This window comes from Leptonychotes weddellii, chromosome 4, assembly GCF_054177405.1.
Source record: "Leptonychotes weddellii isolate Sample4059 chromosome 4, ASM5417740v2, whole genome shotgun sequence".
In the NCBI taxonomy this organism is placed as follows: Eukaryota; Metazoa; Chordata; class Mammalia; order Carnivora; family Phocidae; genus Leptonychotes; species Leptonychotes weddellii.
Genome location: NC_138372.1, coordinates 52,540,676 through 52,563,082, shown reverse-complemented (window position 1 = coordinate 52,563,082; position 22,407 = coordinate 52,540,676). Strand labels below are relative to the sequence as shown.

General features: G+C 35.4%; 1 protein-coding gene across 5 annotated transcripts in view; it reads right to left on the bottom strand.

Annotated features, from left to right (window-relative positions):
• LRRC7 (leucine rich repeat containing 7) overlaps positions 1 to 22,407 on the bottom strand; it is a 508,503-nt gene that overhangs the window by 331,298 nt on the left and 154,798 nt on the right. The window contains exon 2 of one of the 5 annotated variants that reach the window (XM_081818632.1): positions 9,865 to 9,940. The exons of the other annotated variants lie outside the window; for them this stretch is intronic. Coding sequence (XP_081674758.1) covers position 9,865 — 1 coding nt within the window. The 5' untranslated portion in view covers positions 9,866 to 9,940. The remainder of the gene's footprint in view (positions 1 to 9,864; positions 9,941 to 22,407) is intronic. 5 annotated transcript variants of the gene reach the window in all.

The following is a 22,407-nucleotide window of genomic DNA, read 5'->3' as shown; positions in this document are numbered from 1 at the left end:
TAATGGAAGATGAAAAAGAACAGATAGAGATATTTTTAAAAAAAACTTTTTTTTTTTTTAAGATTTTTTATTTATTTACTTGACAGAGAGAGACACAGCAAGAGAGGGAACACAAGCAGGGGAAGCAGGAGAGGGAGAAGCAGGCTTCCCGCCAAGCAGGGAGCCCAATGCAGAGTTCGATCCCAGGACCCTGGGATCATGACCTGAGCCAAAGGCAGATGCTTAACGACTGAGCCACCCAGACGCCCCCAGACGGAGATTTTTAATGTCTAATCATTACTTTGATATTTTGCTCTTTTGTGGAAAGAGAAGATTTTTGTCAACCATTTTGTGTTAGTTTCTTTTAAAACGGTCTATAATACTTTTAAAATTAAATTAAATTAAAAAAAATTTTAAAGTAAACTCTTTGGGGTGCCTGGTGGCTCAGTCGTTAAGCGTCTGCCTTCGGCTCAGGTCATGATCCCAGGGTCCTGGGATCGAGCCCCGCATTGGGCTCCCTGCTCAGCGGGAAGCCTGCTCCTCCCTCTCCCATTCCCCCTGCTTGTGTTCCCTCTCTCGCTGTCTCTCTCTCTCTGTTAAATAAATAAAATCTTTAAAAAAAAAAGAACAAACTATAAATGAAAACTCTTATTTATTTTTTTAAAGATTTTATTTGAAAACTTTTTATAAAATAGTTTAGAACAGGTTAATAAGTTCTGAATACAAATTCTGCTTTAAATATACTTTCTTTTAAAATAAATTTGTTTAGGGGCACCTGGGTGGCTCAGTTGGTTAAGCAGCTGCCTTTGGCTCAGGTCATGATCCTGGGGTCCTGGGATGCAGCCCCGCATTGGGCTCCCTGCTCAGCGGGAAGCCTGCTTCTCCCTCTCCCACTCCCCCTGCTTGTGTTCCCTCTCTTACTGTCTCTCTCTCTGTCAAATAAATAAATAAAATCTTTAAAAATAAATAAATAAAATAAATTTGTTTAAATTTGTCTAATTTGATTTCTATTTAATGACCGTAAAATGATTATTTTATTTTATTTATTTTAATTTAAAAAAATTTTTAATTCAAGTATAATTAATATACAATGTTATACTAGTTTCAGGTGTACAACATAATGACTCATCAATTCTATACACTACTCAGTGCTCATCACAACAAGTATACTTAATCTCTTTCACCTATTTTACCCATCCTCTCACCCACTTCCCCTCTGGAAAACACGTTTGTTCTCTATATTTATGTCTGTTTCTTTTGTTTGTCTCTTTTCTTCATCAGTATATGATGTGCTTACTATGTGCCATGTGTCCTGTTGCTTCTTATGCCAATCCATTTCTCATACTGTTCTCAAATTTGTATTATATTTGAATAGCTCAGATACCTCATTTATAAGGCATGAGTTTTGTCATTTTCATTTGCTGCTTCATTCACAACACCTAGACAATCTTATGAGGCAAGTACGGTTATCACCCACTTTACAGATGCGGAAACAGAGGCAATGAAAAGTTAAGGAATGTGCTCTATTTCATACACCCTTAAACAGTAATTCTGGGTTTTAAACTAGATGATTCAACTCCAGAACATGCACTTCAACCACTAGACTCTGTGGCCTTCATGACATATACATCTTTGCTATCCTTTGTGCCCATCTAACACTGGAACTTTAAAGAATAGGGAACTCTAAATATCACATAAGATAAACAGTGACAAAAGGAAAGCTTTAACTTCCCAGTTACCTCCCTAATAATTTATGGGAACTAGCCAATAAAACATGGAGATAAGTAAGCGATAACCCAAGAGGACTTTTAGTAACTTATTTAGTATCAGAAAAATTGAAAAACACCAATATTCTTCTCCCCTTCTTGGCATTTTGTGATATTTTTTTCTCTTAACCCACCAAGTCTCAAATGAGGTTTACTGTCTTTCATTTATTGGCATCTATTATCTAGAAAATAACATTTTCAGATAGCTGCAAAAAAGTGTGAAATCATCTTTGTATTCCACATTAAATATAAAATGTTCCATAATGGTAAAAACTCTTTCACAATAACAAGGGAATTAAGATTAAAATAATAAAACAATTCAGACTTCCTGTCATAATCTATAAGAACTACCCACTGCTTCTAGAGAACTAAATACCAATATAAATTATATGTGGAAGAATTCTAACAAAAATGAGTTAATTCTACTACAAAATAAAAAACGTATTTTGCCTCATACACTTAAAAAATGACAAAAACTGACATAAACAAAATCAAATTTTAGATGAGGAAAATATTTGCAATATATTTGAAGGAAAAAAGGGCTGGTTTATATAATATACGATGATCAGTTACAAAGTGATAAGAAAAAGCCAACACAATAAAAAGTTAGGCAAAAAAATCAATATACAATATACAAATTACAGAAGAGCTTGTGACTAATATACATATGAAACAATGCTTAATCTCTCTAGTAGCCAGGAAAATGCAACCTGAAGTAATTTAGATATTACTTTATATCCAGCAGAATGAGAAAAATAAGGAAAGAGTGATTGCAACTTACTTGTGAGTGGCAATATGGGGAAAGGATATTTACATACCTGTGGCAATCTCAATCATCATAGCTTTTGAGTACAATATTCGCCTATTAATTTTAGAAAGGCATATGCATCACATTATGGATAATGGTAAAAATTGGAACAAGCTCTATGCAGGGCAATTTTACAAATTCTACCAAAATTACAAAAAGGCATAACAGTGTACATAGCAGTTCCACTTTTCTTATGGTATGCTTGCACAGATGCAGAACAATCTATGCTTATGGTCATTTAGCTTATGGTCACATTGTGATAGCAAAAGACTGGAAGTGATATAAATCCACACAATATGCTATTAAGGAGTTTATAGAAAATGAAAATAAAATAAGAAAGTTCTTTACAAACAGATATGAAATTATATCCAATATTTTCTACTAGATGGGAAAAAGGGATTGAACAGTTCCCAAATATGTTATAATCTAAAGAAAAAAAGAAAATAAATATGTATGTGTGTGTACATAAGCTTATATATTGGAAAAATATCTCTGAAAATTTATATCAGAAATTGATAATACCAGTTACCTCCCTTTAGAGAGGGAAACTGATTAGTTGGGGGCAGAGTTGGAAGAGCTTTTTTCAGTTTATATCATTTAGAAGCTGTTGATTTTTGAACTATATAATATTACATATTAATATTGATGATTTTTTTGTACAATGTTAATGTACTTAATGTCAGTGAACTATATACTTAAACATGGTATTTATGTTATGTATATTTATCAAAATAAAATGATTTTAAAATTATGTACTATATAAAAATAAAATAACATAATTTAAAAATTATATATATATTATACATAAATTTACATATATAAAGTGTATTTATATGCGAGCAAGCTTATATCTGGGCATGTATCCCTTTGGAAATGTTTTATTTATTTATTTTTTAAAAGATTTATTTATTTATTTTCAAGAGAGAGCACGTGAGCAGGGGGAGGGGCAGAGGGAGAGGGAGAGAGAGAATCTCAAGCAGACTACCTGCTGAGTGTGGAGCCCCAACACAGGGCTTAATCCCACGACCCTGAGATCATGACCTGAGCCTAAATCAAGAGTCAGACACTTAACCAAATGAGCCACCCAGAGGCACCGCTGGGTATGTATCCCTTTGGAAACATAAGTAAATAAATGAGGATATATTCAAGTTATCTCATGTACCATTATATGAAGAAGCAAAATATTGCAAATAGAGTAAATCATCTCTAAGTAGGGAATTGTTTAATAAAACTTATCCAGATATTATAGAATCTAATACAACTGTTAAAAAGAATACATTATAGGGGAGCCTGGGTGGCTCAGTGGGTTAAGAGTCTGCCTTTGGCTCAGGTCATGATCTCGGGGTTCTGGGATTAAGACCCACATCTGGCTCCCTGCTCATCAGGGATTCTGCTTCTCCCTCTCCCTCTCCCTCTGTGCTCTCTCTCTCTCAAATAAATAAATAAAATCTTAAAAATATATATATTTTATAAATGGATAAACTGTAGTATGTGTCTGTACAATGAAATATTACTCAGTGCTAGAAAAAAATAAACTATCAAGCCATGAAAAGACATGGAGGAAACTTAAATGCATATTATTAAGTGAAAGAAACCAGTCTGAAAAGGCTACATACTGTTTGATTTCAACTACATGACGTTCTAGAAAAGACAAAACTACATAGTTAGTAAAAAGGTCAGCAGTTGTCAGGGATTAGGAGGCATGGAAGACAAAGGATTTTTAGGGTAGTGAAACTATTCTGTATGATACTATAATAATGAATATCATTATACATTTGTCCAGACCATAGAATGCACACCAAGAGTGAAGCCTAATGTAAACTATGGGCTTTCAATGATAATAATATGTCAACATTGATTGTAACAAATGTACCACTCTGGTGAGGGATGCTGATGGTGTGGGAGACCATGCTTGTGTAAGGTCAGGTGATATATGGGAATTCTCTGTACTTTCTGCTTAATTTTGCTGCAAACCTAAAACTGCTTTAAAAAATAAAGTCTACTTTAGGAAGAATTCTAAGAGAAAAAAGTGGAAGCAATGAAAAGACAAAATACATTAGTCTATGCTAGTTGACATGTAAAAGTTTCCATTGTACACAGAAACAATATAGAAAAAGTGTTTTTTTTGGCAGCATCAATGCTTCTACAGAGAAAAACTGGGAAAGCCATATAAATTTAAACATCTGCTTTAATGCATTAGAGCTGAAGAACCTACAAAACTAGTTGGACTAAGTTTTCAGAGTAAGGAGAACCAAAGAGAAGTGAGCTGAGCAACAAAAGATCCTTTCTCTGGAAGCATTTCCCAATTCTATAACAGAAAATAAGAGTCTGAAAATCTGGGTTAAGTTTGATTAGAAGGCCACAACTGGGGAAAGACAACAGGTTTGGGTGGTCTGGAGAACCTACAGTAAACACTGGAGAATCAAGGAAACTTAAATGTACAGTTGATCTGTCCTTTGAATCATGTGGTGTATTTTTGTGCTTCATGGCACAGAAAAGTAGAATTTTAGATAAAAACCTCTGAAACACAGAGCAAAATGTCCTGTCTTATCAATAAATTCATGAGGGGCAAGAATCATGGTAAACTCACCAAGATTTCAGTTGAAAATCTTGGAGGGCTAGACATTAGAAACAGGAAACAACCAGAGATAGACTGAAACACTCAGACTCTACTCATCTTAATCCCTGAAAAAACAAGGTGGCATATTTTTTCTACTTTGTTTGCCAAGATATTATCACCTGGAGACTCTAAAATTTTGCATACTCCATGTCCGGCATTTAGTAAAAAATTACTTAAAAGAGATAGGTTCATAATGACCAAAATGTAAGGGAATAAACAGACACTAAGAATAGATGTATAGATAATAAATGTGTTAAAGACAAGAACTTTAAAATAACTATGATTAATGTGTTAAAGAAAATAGTGGAAAAGGTGGACAAGATAGATCAGATGAAAATAAATAAATACTTTACCAGATAATTAGAATTTATAAAAAAGGATCAAATAAATATTCTATAATTGAAAAACATAGTATCTGATTTTCAGAATTCAATAAATAAATTTAAAATCATATTAGAAATTGGATAATGAACTGAAAGATAGATCAATAGATAATATCCAATTAAAGTAGAAAGAAAAAGAATACAAAATAAAGAATAAAGTATAAGAGAAATGTGTGCACAGTGAAAAGATCTATGTAGCTGAAGTTCCAGAAATAAGAGAGAAAAAATGGGATTGAAACAGTACTTGCCAAGATGATGGCTAATAATATTCTAAAACTGATGAAAAGCTCTAACCCAGAAATTCAGGAAAATTTGCAAACTATGGGAAAACGACTGGAAAGAAAACTACACCCAGGTGTATCATAATCAAAGTACTGAAAATAAAAAATGAAGAGACAATCTTAAAAGTTTATAAACAACAACCAAAAACAGCTCAATTAAAAATTAGGCAAAGGATTTGAATAGACATTTATCTAAAGAAGATATACACAGGGCAATAAGCACATGAAAAGATGTTCAAGCACTCATTACTAGATAAATGAAAATCAAAACCACAATGAGATACCATTTCATATTCATTAAGATGGTGACCATAAAACACACACACACACACACATACACACAAATGGGTGTTGGCAAAAATGTGGAAAACTGGCTTGCTTTTGCACCATTGGTGGGAAGTTAAAATGGTGTAGCCACTATGGAAAACAATATGGCAATTCCTCAGAAAACTAAAAACAGAATTATCATATAATTCAGAAATACCACTTCTGTATATATACCCCAAAGAATTGAAAGCTGGGATTTGACGTACACCTATGTTCATAGCAGCATTATTCACAATATTCAAAAAATGGAAGCAACCCAAGTGTCCACCAACAGACGAATGGATAAACAATATGTGGTATATATATTCCACCTTAGAAGGAAGAGAATTCTGACACAAGCTACAACACAGACAAAACTGAAGGACATTATAAGCCTTTCACGAAAGTACAAATACTGTATGATTCCACTTAGACTACTCCAAAGGAGTCAAATTCAGAAAAACAGAAAGTAGAATGGTGGTTTCCAGGGGCTAGGAGAGGGGAAGGAGAATGGGGAGTTACTGCTTAATGGGTACAGAATTTCAGTTTTGCAACATGGAAAGAACTATGGAGATGGTTGGTGGTGATGATTACACAACAAAGTGAATGTACCAATAACACTAAACTGTCCACTTAAAAATGGTTAAGATGGTAAATTTTATGTTATATGTATTTTACCATATTTAAAAGCAATTTTAAAAATATTTTTAAAATCTTTTAAACAATAAAACAAATAATCATCAAAGGAGCACCCATAAGACTGATGACTTTCTTCCCAACAGAAAGAATGGAGCTACAATACAATGGAATGGTATCTTTGGGGCACTGAAAAAGATTCTATAACCAGGAAAAATAATGTTCAGAAACAAAGATGAAGTAAAAAGTTTCAGAGAAATAAAAACTAAGAAAACTTATTTCTAGTACATTGGCACTAAAAGAAATGCAAAAGAGAGTCCTTCACTCATGAGAAAAAATATTCCCTAATGGAAACACAGACATGAAGGAAGTTCATGAAAGACAGACCGGTGTCAGAATTGTTTTGAGTGTGGTAGTCATGTGAAAGCAGAGAAGGAATGCAGGAAAAGGACTGGGTTTTTCCCAAGTCTTTGTCACCCTACTATAGGAAATCATTTATGAGATTACTACATGAAACAATAATAGGCCACATATATTTGATAGGATTACCCAGTAATAAACATTTCCTTAACCAAGACACATTAAATTGAATTAGCTATTCAAATTGGGTGAAGTTTCAGGGAGTTATCATGATATTCTGAAAATAAGTAAGTCTGAGTTAAAAATATGAAACTATTCAAAATAAATCTGAAAAACATAATTCTATTATTGGGATTGATCTATTAAGAAGATAAGGTAAAGAATAAAGGTACTATATTAAAAAGGATTCACAAATTCATTTGGCCTCCAAAGTTGGATTATCTCCATCAGGGCTCCCAATGACTGACTAATTGAGATATCTAAAAGCTTTTTCTCCCTCAGTCATCCTCCTCCCAGGCTTTCTGGCAGTATTTGACATTGCCAACCTCTCTATGAATCTTCTTGCTTCTTTAGTTTCTTTAAAAAACAAGACAAAAAAATACTGGAAGGCAGTTTTCCTCCTACTGCTGACTATTGCTCAGTTTTTGTGGTTGATTTCTCTTTCTCTAAACAGAATTTTGATGATTGAATATTGATCCTAGGAACTGTACCTATGGTAATATTCCCCTTCCACTCTGTACATGTTTTCTGCCTGATGAAATCCTGGTGGCCTCAACCACTGTGTCTATTCAGAGAAATCTTCTAGTTCTACCTCCAGTTCTGTATTTCCACCAACCCTGTAATATCCCCATTTTGCTACACTCAAGGCACCTTAACTTCACATTCCAAACCAAATTTACCATTTTAACATCATCTACTCAAAGTTAACTGCTCTTCTCTTAATGTTCCAGATCTCAAATAATGGGGCCACTATTCATCCAAATGAAGTTCCTGTAGAATCCAGCGAAGAGGGTATTGGTTTCAAATCACAGTCCTCTCTATCTCTACTGCCATCACTTTAGTTTGACTCCTAAATTCCCCAGCTGCATGACTGCAAGCATCAGTCTCCTGGGCTCCCACCCCCAGACTCTCTCAATAGCCTTCCTGATGTTTTTCCTTTTTAAAATAATTCATCTTTTAAGTTCTTCAATACCTTTCAAATTATGGTCTTCTTCATTTCTTTCTGAGCTAAAATTGATGCTGATACTGACTCTTACCAAGGTATTTCTAAAGATGTTTTTAGAATTTTCTCTCCTTTAATACAGGGATAGGCCAACTAAACTATTTTAAAAGTCTGAATTTTGAATTTCAAAATTCTTACACCTTATAGTGTAAGCTTGTATCAGTGTATTACATCCCAAGATAAAAAGTCTAAATTTATAAACCAGATTCATTAGGTTTCTTTCATGCTTTTTATCTCTGAGTTTTATTGAGTTATTGTTTAGCATTCTTATCAAAATGTGTGGTTCCAAATGTATAAACATTTGATATAGTTTGTATGTGAGGTGTTTATCATCCATGACTTGTCATTTATAAAGCCTTAAAAAAAGACTGAAAGGGCAGTAACTACTTTTGGCTTATAAAGTTCTTTAGGAATCTTTACTGTTAAGCAGTTGAAACACAATTTTAAACAATGTCTATAATTATAGAAATTTCTATTACAATAAGATTTTAAATATAAAAATATATATAATTTCTAAAATATTTTGATTGTGGATACTGCCATCATATCTTGTAGATTTTTCTTTGCAGACAGATTTTAAATTAAGAACTATATTTTTACCCTAAAAATACATGTATATTTTTATATGTATGTGCATATAAATGTATTAATGTGTGTGTATACATGTAAATATGACATGTAAAATCAGTTTCTAAGTGCAAACTTCATTTCTTAATCCATATCAATGAAAGAACTGATATAAATACTTTCCAAAAAACTTTTAGCTTTAACATTTTCTGATTCTGCTTTAATCTCCAAGATACATTTGAGGAGAAAGAATCACTCCAAACACTTTAATATGGAACAATGAGATTTTCAAAGATTCTTCTTGCCATTCAAATAATTTTATTTACCCTTCCCACACTCTTAAGTCTTCTTAAAAATCCATTCATCCAAACATTACATGTTCTTATCATTGAACCTCCTATTTCATTTCTTGAAAATGTCAGTGAGTACTGATGAATGGAAAGTTCCTGCTTAATGTCTGGATTTCATTTGATATCACCTTGAAATTTTGAAATGTAACCTTCAAAAGTGAATGTAACTTCATTCTATTTCTTAAAAGCATGATTATAATATAATTTCTATTAATGGTTTATGAGAGGAATTAACACATTTATACAGTGGTTGAATGTGTTACAAGGTATAGGGAGATTCTTACTCATTTTAGAAAGGAATATATTGTTGAATTAGGTCTCTAAGTATAAGATCTAGAAAAGATACAATATTTAAACTCATCTTTCTAACCAAAATCATTTCATTATTACTGACAGAAAATTTGTTTCCTGAAATCCATAGTTACCACTTTTCTTCCTAACTATTTTTGTGATGTGATATAGTTAACACAAATACTACTAAATATGAATTTAAAATTACAAGACTATTTTGTAATTATAGAGTAAAATTCCCAGAACACTACTGAATTCTATATACTTAAGCATAGTAAAATAACATAGTATCTACTTGCTAGTTATTCCTGTCTCTGCAGACTTCTAGGTTGTGACCACTTTGACTTGCATTTTTTTCATGTAGCGGGCTCCTTTAAAAAAAAAAAAAAGAAAATTTAAAAAATTTTAATTAACTACTTATAAATTGACAAATGCATCTAAATGAACATAATAAGCAAGAATGGAAGGTGAAGAGTTTAATCAAATGTATTTCTAATTGTCAGGTTATACATCCTAATCAGAATAATTCCACAAACTATCATTTTAAATATTTGAGCTGTGAATATATAAATTCAGTGTGGAACAAAAGGATGATACTATTGTCCAATATTCCTTCTAAAAACAATTCAATATTTGCAAGGAAAATTCTTTGTAGAGTGATTTTCCTCCTTGCCTGTTTTATTCCTAAGAACTAAATAATAAATGTGAAATGTTATTTTCCCTCATTCTTAAAAATTATTAAAACAGAATTTTTTTAAAACATTTCACAATTTAGATTCTTACAGGTCAGAGTTGCCTTTCCTTTAATTATTCTGAATGAACAAAATTTTATGTTCTCATTATTACACCTTAAACCCTGATTCGGTAATCCTCAGTTATCATTAAAACAAAGTGCTTTGACACTGGCACTTATTATGTGTGTGTGTATTCATAGCTTAATGTGTTCAATATATTACAATTAAAATAATTGAGGCTAAAATGCTCATATGCATTTGTAATAATCAAATTTATTTTTAAAAAGTGACTTTAGTGAGATTAATGCAGATATGAACATTTATTTAGTATTTTAGTTTGTACTCTGTAACATTACAACCCGTGGTTGACATGGGAGATAAAGAAGAAAGTGATACCTTCAAATTATTTGTTTGAATACTTAATGTAAAGCCTTTATATTTATGAAACCCAAGAATCTCAATATAATTATTAAATCTGTAAGTCAGGACTATATGAAACCTCCATTTATCAGTGGAACAGAGAAATATCTAGTTGATACATAGTCAGGCTGGGCCTGGTGTGTTTTAGGAATCATAAAGGGAAAGCTTTATTGATATTATTTAGTGCAATTTCCTGATAAAAAATTTAAAAAGGGGAATGAGAGGACCAAGAAAATATTCAAAATCTGCTTAATAAAGCTAATTGTTCATAGTAACACTCAGGTACTAAAAAAAAAATTCTCTTCTTGAAATAAGGACTCTAAAGGATATTTTGGAAAATAAAAACTTTATTGAATATATATAAATCACAGTTAATATGCTGGAGATTATGTTTATTTAATTGATGCAATTATTTACTTGTATAAAAAATAAAAAAATAAAATGCACAATCTTAAATAAAGCTTAGCAAACCATGTGCTTAGGCTGAAGTAATTTTCTGATTACAAATGCATTATTACAATGAAATAGAAATTAACGATTTCTATAGTTATCCTTAATACCTTTGTCTTTTAACTTTTATACTAAAATTAAAAATGATTTACATATCACAATTACAGGTTACATAGTGAAATGCTTGCAGCCTGCAATATATTATCCTGAATTTCATAGAAACACAAAGATACAGTCTGGTTAAATACCATTTAATATAGTCTAGAGTCTAGATTAGAAAACTGGAATCATCTATTGTAACTTCTTTATCTGTATAGTTGATGAGGGAACAGAAGGCAAGCTGAGGACAAAGCAGAAGCTGACACCCCACAACCCGCCCCCCCACCATGGGATATATGTCACATTCCTCAGGCACTCCTGGCTGCCCTAAAGGAAAAACAAATAGTTAACTTACAGAGTCTCCCTCAGTTTACAGATGTCTTAGCAATCTACAAGAGCAAAGCATTCCTATCATCAATAATCTAGCTTCCAGAAGGAAATATAGATACAATTAAATGCCCTTATAACATGCAGCCCATTGACAGACACTTGAAGTGGGCAGAGTGTACTGTTCTTCCAGGAAGTTCCCAACTATCTTAATGTTAATGCCTTACTAGAGGGGTAAACAACCTTAACTTGAAAATGTCAAGACCTCCGGTATCCTGTGAGTCTTCTTTAGCATATGAATGTTCTTTTGGAAACCTCCCTTTTTCCTTACCTCCCCCAACCCCATAGTATATAATCAGCCACCCCTCACAACCCCGGTGCAGCAGCTCTTTCTGCACTTGGGTCCTGTCCCCCATGCTTTAATAAACCACCATTTTGCACCAAAGACATCTCAAGAATTCTTTTAGTCGTTGGCTCTGGACTCCACCCCACTGAACCTCACCTATATTCCAAAACCCCATCATAGTGACAATAATAATCTTAAGTGTCTCACAAATAGTCTTTAAAAAATAATATAAAATAAGTTCTTAACAGCTAAGCACACTTTTTTTTTTTAATTTTTTTATTGTTATGTTAATCCCCATACATTACATCATTAGCTTTAGATGTAGTGTTCCATGATTCATTGTTTGTGCATAACACCCAGTGCTCCATGCAGAACGTGCCCTCTTTAATACCCATCACCAGGCTAACCCATCCTCCCACCCCCCTCCCCTCTAGAACCCTCAGTTTGTTTTCCAGAGTCCATCATCTCTCATGGTTCGTCTGCCCCTCCGATTTCCCCCCCTTCATTCTTCCCCTCCTGCTATCTTCTTTTTTTTTTTTTCTTAACATATATTGCATTATTTGTTTCATAGGTACAGATCTGAGATTCAACAGCCTTGCACAATTCACAGCGCTCACCATAGCACATACCCTCCCCAGTGTCTATCACCTAGTCACCCCATCCCTCCCACCCCACACCCCACTCCAGCAACCCTCAGTTTGTTTCCTGAGATTAAGAATTCCTCATATCAGTGAGGTCATATGATACATGTCTTTCTCTTTGCTATTATTTTGTTTTATTGTAACAAGTAAAATTATAGGCCTAAAATATATTATTCCACTGCCCAAAAAAGTGATATATACTTAAAAATAATTATATTCTTGTTTTCTGTTCTCTTGTTGCTACTTTGTTAAAAATAAAAATTGCCCCTCTACTTTCAGGCAGATTCACCACTCAATATAATGAAAGATATGTCTGAATTATTAATATTATTATTATAGTTATTATCCTATATGATACTATACTATAATATAGTATACTGTATTATATTATTATAATAATAGTTATAATAGTATATTATAATTATATTATTATAGTATAATATATAGTTATATTATTTTAAGAATAAGTAGACTTGCTTTTATTATTTGCAAATCATGGAATTGGGCCTTGTCATGGCTAGTGTGACAAACACTCATCAGGGAAGGGAAATAATGTTAGGACACACACTCTTCTAAACACAGTATTTTGTTTTTCTTTTACAAGAGACCTAATATATATAGTTACAGGTAAGACCACATTTTTAAGGCCAGTGTTGAAGGGGGAAAAAAGAACCATTTGGTTATAATAGAGACCAGCATACCAGCCTTGATGGTAACCTTTTACTTAATAACAAAATAAGATGCTTAATGTATCATATGACCTCACTGATATGAGGAATTCTTAATCTCAGGAAACAAACTGAGGGTTGCTGGAGCGGTGGGGGGTGGGAGGGATGGGGTGGCTGGGTGATAGACATTGGGGAGGGTATGTGCTATGGTGAGCACTGTGAATTGTGTAAGACTGTTGAATCACAGACCTGTACCTCTGAAACAAATCATACATTACATGTTAAAAAAATAAAAAGAAGAAGAAGATAGCAGGAAGGGAAAAATGAAGGGGGCGGAAATCGGAGGGAGAGACAAACCATGAGAGGCTATGGACTCTGAAAAACAAACTGAGGGTTCTAGAGGGGAGGGGGGTGGAGGGAGAGGTTAGCTTGGTGATGGGTATTAAAGAGGGCATGTACTGAATGGAGCACTGGGTGTTATCCGCAAACAATGAATCATGGAACACTACATCAAAAACTAATGATGTAATGTATGGTGATTAACATAACATAACAAAAAAATAAAATAAGATGCTTAAAAGAAAAATATTTTTCAAGTGTTTTTTTCAGTGCTATCACTGTCCCTTTTGGTCCAGTGTAAGCTTGTCTAAGTGCCTAAACCCCCAGGTTAAAGTCCATTTTAAAAGACTTAGTGGGAGGACTGATATATGGAAACATTGTGTGCAAGTCTTTTGAAAGGTTTCTTGCTTTGGGCTACACTTATTTTGTGGTATTTCTGGTTTCTAGTTTTTTAGTCAACAGTCTTGAAATATAACCTCCTCACTCAGTACCTAAATTGTATGTAAATGGTGACAAAAAAAAATCCATGTCATGCATTAAATGGATGCTAATTCTCACTAACTAGGTCTCCTTATTATAGCCCTTTTCTTCCCAAACTTTCCATATTTTTTGATGGCCTGAGCTGCATTTAATCCTAGTTTGACCTGCTTCTTCCACCTGCTACTTAAAAGTAGAATGTGTGTATGAAAAATCCTTAAGGTATAAGTTACTACTTAAAGCATGGCCTCCCAGGGGCAAGTTCTTGTTCAGTTATGCTTCTAACCAGCGTCTATCACTCTGTAGACGCTGTAATATTTAACAAGTGTCGGTACAACACTTGGGCTGGGACAACACAGTAAATAAGCCAGATTTGGATGCCAAGCACCACAACTCCCAGCTTTACATTTCAATTTTATTTAAATGAGATTGCCTAATGTGTTTAAATGTTCATTAACCTTTCACATCCAGAGGGCACAGTGGGTATTCCCGATAACACTAAAATTTTAAACTTAGGTTTCCAACTACTACTGGATAAATGAAAAATTCAGAGTGTTTGAAATGTCAAGAATGCTCTGAAATTGATATTGAATTGGCTAAGAAGTTTAACTATGTCTCATGTTTAATGTTCTCTTAGTGTTTCTGTGATGCGATTACTAATAGTCATTGACTATTTTTTTTTTTAAAGATTTTATTTATTTATTTGCGAGAGAGAGAGAATGAGAGAGAGCACATGAGAGGGGGGAGGGTCAGAGGCAGAAGCAGACTCCCTGCCAAGCAGGGAGCCCGATGCGGGACTCGATCCCGGGACTCCAGGATCATGACCTGATCCAAAGGCAGTCGCTTAACCAACTGAGCCACGCAGGTGCCCCTTTTTTTTTTTTTTTAAAGATTTCATTTATTTGAGAGAGAGAATGAGATAGAGAGAGCATGAGAGGGGGGGAAGGTCAGAGGGAGAAGCAGACTCCCTGCCGAGCAGGGAGCCCGATGCGGGACTCGATCCCGGGACTCCAGGATCATGACCTGAGCCGAAGGCAGTCGCTCAACCAACTGAGCCACCCAGGCGCCCAGTCATTGACTATTTAATGCCAATAATGTTCTCAGACCTAATGAAGTATAGGTGCTGCATATCACAGAAACTTTATAATATTAATCCAGGCAAGAATTACCGCAGGGAACATATTTAGGTTGAATTATGAAGTTGAAAGAAATTTTAAGTAGCCATAGTCTATTCATTATCTTAGGGGGGATTTCACCACAGCCATCCTGAGCACATGAGGATATTTTGAAGGTCACCAGTATCTTCAGAAAATTCATTAGAATTTGTTGTCACATCTTGCAGGCATTATAAGAATTAGAGTGGGAGGGCTTTCCAGAAAGTGTGAGACCGTACACCCAACGCTGGATTTGTGAGATCTGAGTGGAGCAAAGGATGTCTTAGTAATGGCACTGTAAGTCATTTGACTTTAAAGACAGAGCTTGAAAGTCCAGATAGAAGGCAAAACAGAATTCCCAATATGAGACTAAGGCCTTCCAGATCCTGCCTGTGTAGCCTCTCAGATAAATTATGAATAAATCCCAAAAGAGCTTATCACTAAAGGGCAGAGATGGAAAGCAGATTTAAGTATAATCTGAGACAGGATATGACGGAAGTGTGCACATTTTACTATGGGAGCTGGGGCAAGGGAGCACTCAGCACACTCTGTAAGTTTGTGGAAGGCTTCTGACTCTGTGATCAGTCAGTGCCTTAGATGCCTCAAGTATTTTATACACTTTATTGAATTTTAATTGAATTTCAGTGAACAAAGCCAAGATTCTTGAAGTTTCTTCCATGCATACATTTTACTTTAAAGGCCAGTAAAAGGACAGAAAAAATGGCGGAGCCTCATGAATCACTATAAGCCTTTTGTGTTCCTTTTATATTTACCCCTTCTCCAAATCCCTTAAATTCTTCAGGAAGAGGAAGGAATAAACAAGTACAGAACTGCTGATATTTGGGGTTTCATTTGTTACCACCATCCACTCTATTCTTTCTTGTCTAATATAAAATTTCCATGGGTGAGACAGACATGAGGATAATTGAAGACAAAAAACAAAATTGCTTGGAAGGCAATAAACTGAGCATTTTGAATCGGAATAACAAAGAAGACCTTTCACAGTATATTGGATCATAAATATTCAGAAGCATTCCCTTCCCACCTCCAATATTTCCATGGGAGGAATATACCACTGATGTTGGGCTTGGCTCTGTGACTTGCTGTGGTCAACAGAACAGGTGCAAGTGGGCACCTGGGTGGCTCAGTTGGTTAAGCGACTGCCTTCGGCTCAGGTCATGATCCTGGAGTCCCGGGATCGAGTCCCACATCGGGCTCCCTGCTCAGCGGGGAGTCTGCCTCTCCCTCTGCCTGCCACTCCCCCCTGCTTATGCTCTCTCTCTCTCTCGTTCTCCCTCCCACTCTCCCTCTGTCAAATAAATAAATATTTTTTAAAAATAACTTTATGGGCGCCTGGGTGGCTCAGTCGGTTAAGCGACTGCCTTCGGCTCAGGTCATGATCCTGGAGTCCCGGGATCGAGTCCCGCATCAGGGTCCCTGCTCGGCGGGGAGTCTGCTTCTCCCTCTGGCCCTCCCGACCCTCCCCCCTCTCATGCTCTCTATCTCATTCTCTCTCTCAAATAAATAAATAAAAATCTTAAAAAAAAAAAAAAAGAACAGGTGCAAGTAACGGTGGACCAGTTCTGATCCTAGGCCTTAAAAGGCCTTGTGTGTTTCTGGCCATACTAGCCATTACAGCCCTGCCATGTATAAGAACTATGAGATGAACATGTCCAAATTAACCCACTGGTCCTAGGAGTAAAATGAGAGATCGAAGCAGAGTTGTATAGTGGGGGCATCATAGATCCGCTGACTTCCATCTGACTTCCTGACATGAACAAAACCAAATGAAATCAGCACAGCCACTCAGTGAAGCCCCAGCCTGGCTTGACAGATTCCCAACCAATCCACAGACACTTGAGCTAACTAAATGATCATTACTGCCTGCCACTGAGATTTTTGTTGCTGTTTGTTATGCAGCGTTATTGTAGGAATAGCTAAGTGATACATCTCAGATAAGGGGGTCAAGAAAGGCCTCACCTAGAAGGTAACATGTAAGCAGACACCTAAGGAATGAGAGAGACCTATTTATGTAAACAGCTGATAATTAAATTCCAGGAAGAAAGATCAGCATTCAAAGCACTAAGACACGTAGCATACCTGGAGGAACTAAATAATGGCCAGTATGCCTGAGCCTAATCAGCATGCAGAAGAGTAACCCAAGGATAGATTGAGACAGAGGGAGGTGACACATGACACATCAGACCTTGTACGGTCTGGTGGGAAATAAATTTTTAAAATTTTCAAGAGCCAACAGAATCTTCAGATTATCTGTTTAAGGCTAGCTTAGAAGTGGAAAATAAGTTAGAAGAGAGGACAAGGAATACTTGACTTGAAAATGTACTTACATGGCAAGCACATTGGTTTTATTTTAATTTTGTGCATTATATGCACTCTTGACCCTTGAACAACATGGGTTGAAACTGTGTGGGTCCACTTACATGAGACTTTTTAACAGTGTAGTACTGTAAATGTATTTTCTCTTTCTTATGACTTTCTAGTAATATTTTCCTTTCTTTAGCTTACTTTATTGTGAGAATACAATATATAATATGTATAACATACAAAATATGTATTAATCGACTATTTATGTTTTGGTGAGGCTTCCATTCAATAGTAGCCTACAGTAGTTAGGTTTTTGGAAAGTCAAAAGTTATAAGCAGATTTTTAACTGCATGGGGGTGGAGTGGTTGGTGCCCCTGATTCCCACATTGTTCGAGGGTCAACTGTGTATACAGCAGCTTTGAAAGCGCTGCTGGAGATCAGAGGCCCTTTCACATTTCCCCAGTACCATTACCTATAGGCCTGATGTGACATAAAGGAGGAGAAGCCTTTGTACCTCTGACCAATTTCACAGAACACTTTGCTGATCTCTCAGCCTACTTTTATTGGCCTAATAGTATATATAATTTTTCTTCCCCAGTGGTATCTTTATGGCACCTCTATTCTCTTATAATATTCCATTGAACCACATAGTCCAGCAGAGTATATAATGTGCAGTGAAGGATACAAAATAATATAAACAGGCCACTGTAACTAAATTTCACTGGCATTTCACATTGGCTTGTCTGGATTTTTACTGCTTTTTGTCAGTACTAAAGTAGATGTCTGCTTCCTCACTGGTCTCTAGGACCCTGACTTTAGTTACTTCCGAAGCTATAGTATAGTATAGAGATGATTTTCTTTTTTTTATTTTTTTTTAAAGATTTTATTTATTTATTTGAGAGAGAGAGAGAGCATGAGAGGGGGGAGGGTCAGAGGGAGAAGCAGACTCCCTGCCGAGCAGGGAGCCCGATGCGGGACTCGATCCTGTGACTCCAGGATCATGACCTGAGCCGAAGGCAGTCGCTTAACCAACTGAGCCACCCAGGCGCCCTAGAGATGATTTTCTAAAACATTTCATCATGCATGCTTGACTTGGGGGAGCAAGGGTGAGGAAGAGGAGAACTAACATTTACTGAGTGCATATTGTATTGCAGATATCATCCTAAGGTGGTTAGAAAAGATATTTCTCTCAGGTTGGTTTCCCCATGCAGTAGATTCTGCCTAAGACATAGATTTGAGAATAAATGCTTTATTTGGGAGGCAATTCAATGAAACACCAGTATAAGAGTAAAGAATTGAAACAGGAAGTAATGAAGCCATTGCCACTCTGGGCAACTGAAGCTGTATCTACATGGAATATACCTCAGGGGGTAGGAGAGGGGTGAGGAAGGTGAGCTATTTATTCTCCCACTCTCATCTGACAATGACTGAGGCTGCACCTGGGGGAATTAACTTCCAGGCTGCACTGAACACCTGCTGAAAGAATGTTCTCAAGAGGATTCAATAATACTTGTACTTAGATGCCATGGGCACACAGTAGAATGTTCAAGGTCAAGAGGACATGGATGGGCCCCCAACAGCTACAGAACCCTTTTCTTATTTGTTCCTTATTAATGTCACCATTTTAGAGAGGCTTTTACTGATCAATTAATTTTAAGTTCTCTGTCACTTGTTCCTTTCCTTCTGAGCCTATATCACAATTATTCACTATTAATTTGCTTCTTTCCTTATATATTTCTATAATTGTTCCTAGACTGTGAGCACAATGAGGTCAATAACTGAGTTGGTTTTGTTCAACATCTAGTACAAAGGAAGAACTCAGTATTTGTTGAAACAATTATTGAATGACAACCCTATGGAGTAGGTAGTGTGATCTTCATTACTGAATGGGAATCCTAAGGCCTTATTGGTGGTGACAGTATTACAATCCAGGATGGTCTGACATAAAATCTCGTACTCCTTGCCATACTGTGATACTGACACCATGCTGTTTTTCCATTTGCTGCCTCAGAAAACTCGATTAATTCCTATTTGCTACATCATTAAATTTAAATTCCTCTGCCTAACTTTCAATTCCTTCAATAACCTGGCTGGTTAGATTATTCTTGTACCTTAAAAAAATTGTGCACAAATACGTTATAGGCTGAATGAAATGTTGCTTTAAACCATACGTTAAAATGACTTGCAGGTTGCTTATTGTCAATAACTATTTTAATATGAGAAAACAGTGTGATCTGGCCTCCAAAAAGTCCAATGTAAAAGGTTAAATGAATGTAAATAGAGCAGTCAGAGGAGGGGTGTGAATGATGGTGTAATGCAAGACTGTTTCCAAGGCCAAAATGACTTGAACTCAGAGTAACTGATGATAGAACAGCAAAATTCCTCTTATCTATGAATAGGTAAGTGATTTTGCTTTAGATAGTTGGGCCTGAACAAAAACCACAAAATCATACAAGCAAAATGGAACCAGGAAAGATGAAGTCAGAAAATAAGAGAACAACCAAAAAACCCTAATGTATTCCTACTTATATTTGCTAAGGATGTATAGATGCTTTCGTTTGCATATCTCATTTAAGACTCAGGACAAGGTCTTTAACAGGACTGTAAGGCCTGACAAAAGCAAGAAAATAATTTAGCATTCAGTCTTTCAGTGAAGAAGCAACGAGTACTAGGGTAAAAATTCACAGAAGAAATAATTAGGTAATATTATGACTTGTTTTTGGAGAAAAGAGGTTGTAGAATGCATTGATTGATCAAAATATTTGAAGCATTTTCCCATGCTATCAGACTCCTATAGGTGCCTCTTCTTTGGGAGGATTATAGCTCCTGCGGGAATGATGTTAGCCTAGGTAGGCCATGTGACTGACTTTGGTTAATGGAATATAAGCCAAGGAAAAGCTTTACATCAGCCTGTGTGGCTACTAATACTATTTGCCATCTGTGGCAAATCCTAGCTATAAGCTCCATTTTCTTTCTTGATTCTGGAACAAAGAGATGGCAGAGCAGAACCCCAGCCAATATGTAGCCAACATATAATAGTAGTGAAAAATAAATTTTGCTGTTGAAAACACTCAGGTTTGGGGTTGTTTACTACTGTAATGGTAAAAGTTGTGTAAGAAGAAGTGGGTAAAAGTGTCTTTCTAATTCTGGGGAAATTTACAAATTAAAAATTGAGATCATGAAGAAAACCACTTTCCATTCATAATTTTGAGTTTAACATAAGAAAAATTTATAAATGATATTAAACGTGTTTATAATATTCAAAAAAGTTGACATATTAGGGCATAAGAACATGTTATTCCAAATGAAATGAGAAATGAATTACAGAGCTGTAATGTGAAGGGGAGCAGAATATGCAATCCCCAAAATATGCAACTTTGGCATATTGATTATTTTGAATTAAAATTACTTCAGAAACAGCCGATACAAAAATGGCCTTTGTCCCCTGAAAGCAGGAAATAAATCTCCCATGTGAAAAGTACCCTCCATGTACCAGGAGAGTAGAAGACATCCTTATCACCAGAGATAGGGAATTATGGACCTGAGAAGGCAGTGCAGACAAATCTTATTACCTCTTCACTAATTTACTACAGTAAGAGCAAACCTCTTTGTCAATTCTTTACAAATTTATTCTTTCTTTGCTTATTCTTTCTTTTGTCTACAAAATTAAGTTTTTTCTGTTAATCTGTCTGTGTCAATTTAATTATTAGCCCAACCAAAGCATGTGGAAGGGAAGAAAGGGAAAGTTTTCTGCCCTTAACAGATGTTTATTTGAAGTAGGTAGGAGAATTTTATTTAGTTGGTTAACAATAGTATTGTGATGACTAAAAGAACTTGAAATATACCACATTTATACATTTAATTGATTAGATTTGCAAGAGTGGTTTAAGTGCCTAGGGAGGTTTTACTTGTTACATCAGGGCTTGAAGAACCTGATAAGGAAGATAAAATGTATTAGATTTATGAAGAAAATAAAAATATTTTTAAAATCTAACTGATTTTAAGTTAAATTATAGATATTTGAGATATTATTTATTTGAGAGAGAGAGAGAGTAAATGTGTGGGTATGCACGTGGGGGCGGGGAGAGGCAGAGGGAGAAGCAGAGAGAGAATCTCAAGCAGACTCCCCACTGAGTGGGGAGCCTGACTTGGGACTCGATCTCACCACCCTGAGATCATGATGGGAGCTGAAATCAAGGGATGCTTAACTGACTGAGCCACCCAGGCACCCCTTAAATAATAAAGTTTTAAAGTGATTGTTAGGATGTACCAGACTTATGAATAGAATAATATTTGGATGTTTAGCTTTAAAAAGAATTACTGAAAAACTAAGTTTAAATGTAAAAAATTTAACTTATAAAAAAACAAACTGGGGCGCCTGGGTGGCTCAGATGGTTAAGCGTCTGCCTTTGGCTCAGGTCATGATCCCAGGGTCCTGGGATCGAGCCCCACATCCGGCTCCCTGCTTGGCAGGGAGCCTGCTTCTCCCTCTCCCTCTACTGTTCCCCCTGCTTGTACTCTCTCGCTCTCTCTATCAAATAAATAAATAAAATCTTTAAAAAAAACAAAAACAAACTGAGGGTTCTGGGGGGGATGGGTTGGCCTGGTGATGGGTATTAAAGAGGGCACGTATTGAATGGAGCACTGGGTGTTATATGCAAACAATGAATCATGGAACACTACATCAAAAACTAATGATGTAATGTATGGTGATTAACATAACATAATAAAATTTTTAAAAACACTATATTGTAAATACAATTACAAAAAAATCAAAATAAAAATTAATTTAAAATTGCACATAGCCGTAAATAGTCCCTACTGTGCAGAAAAGTGTTCCTATAACATTAAAACTTCA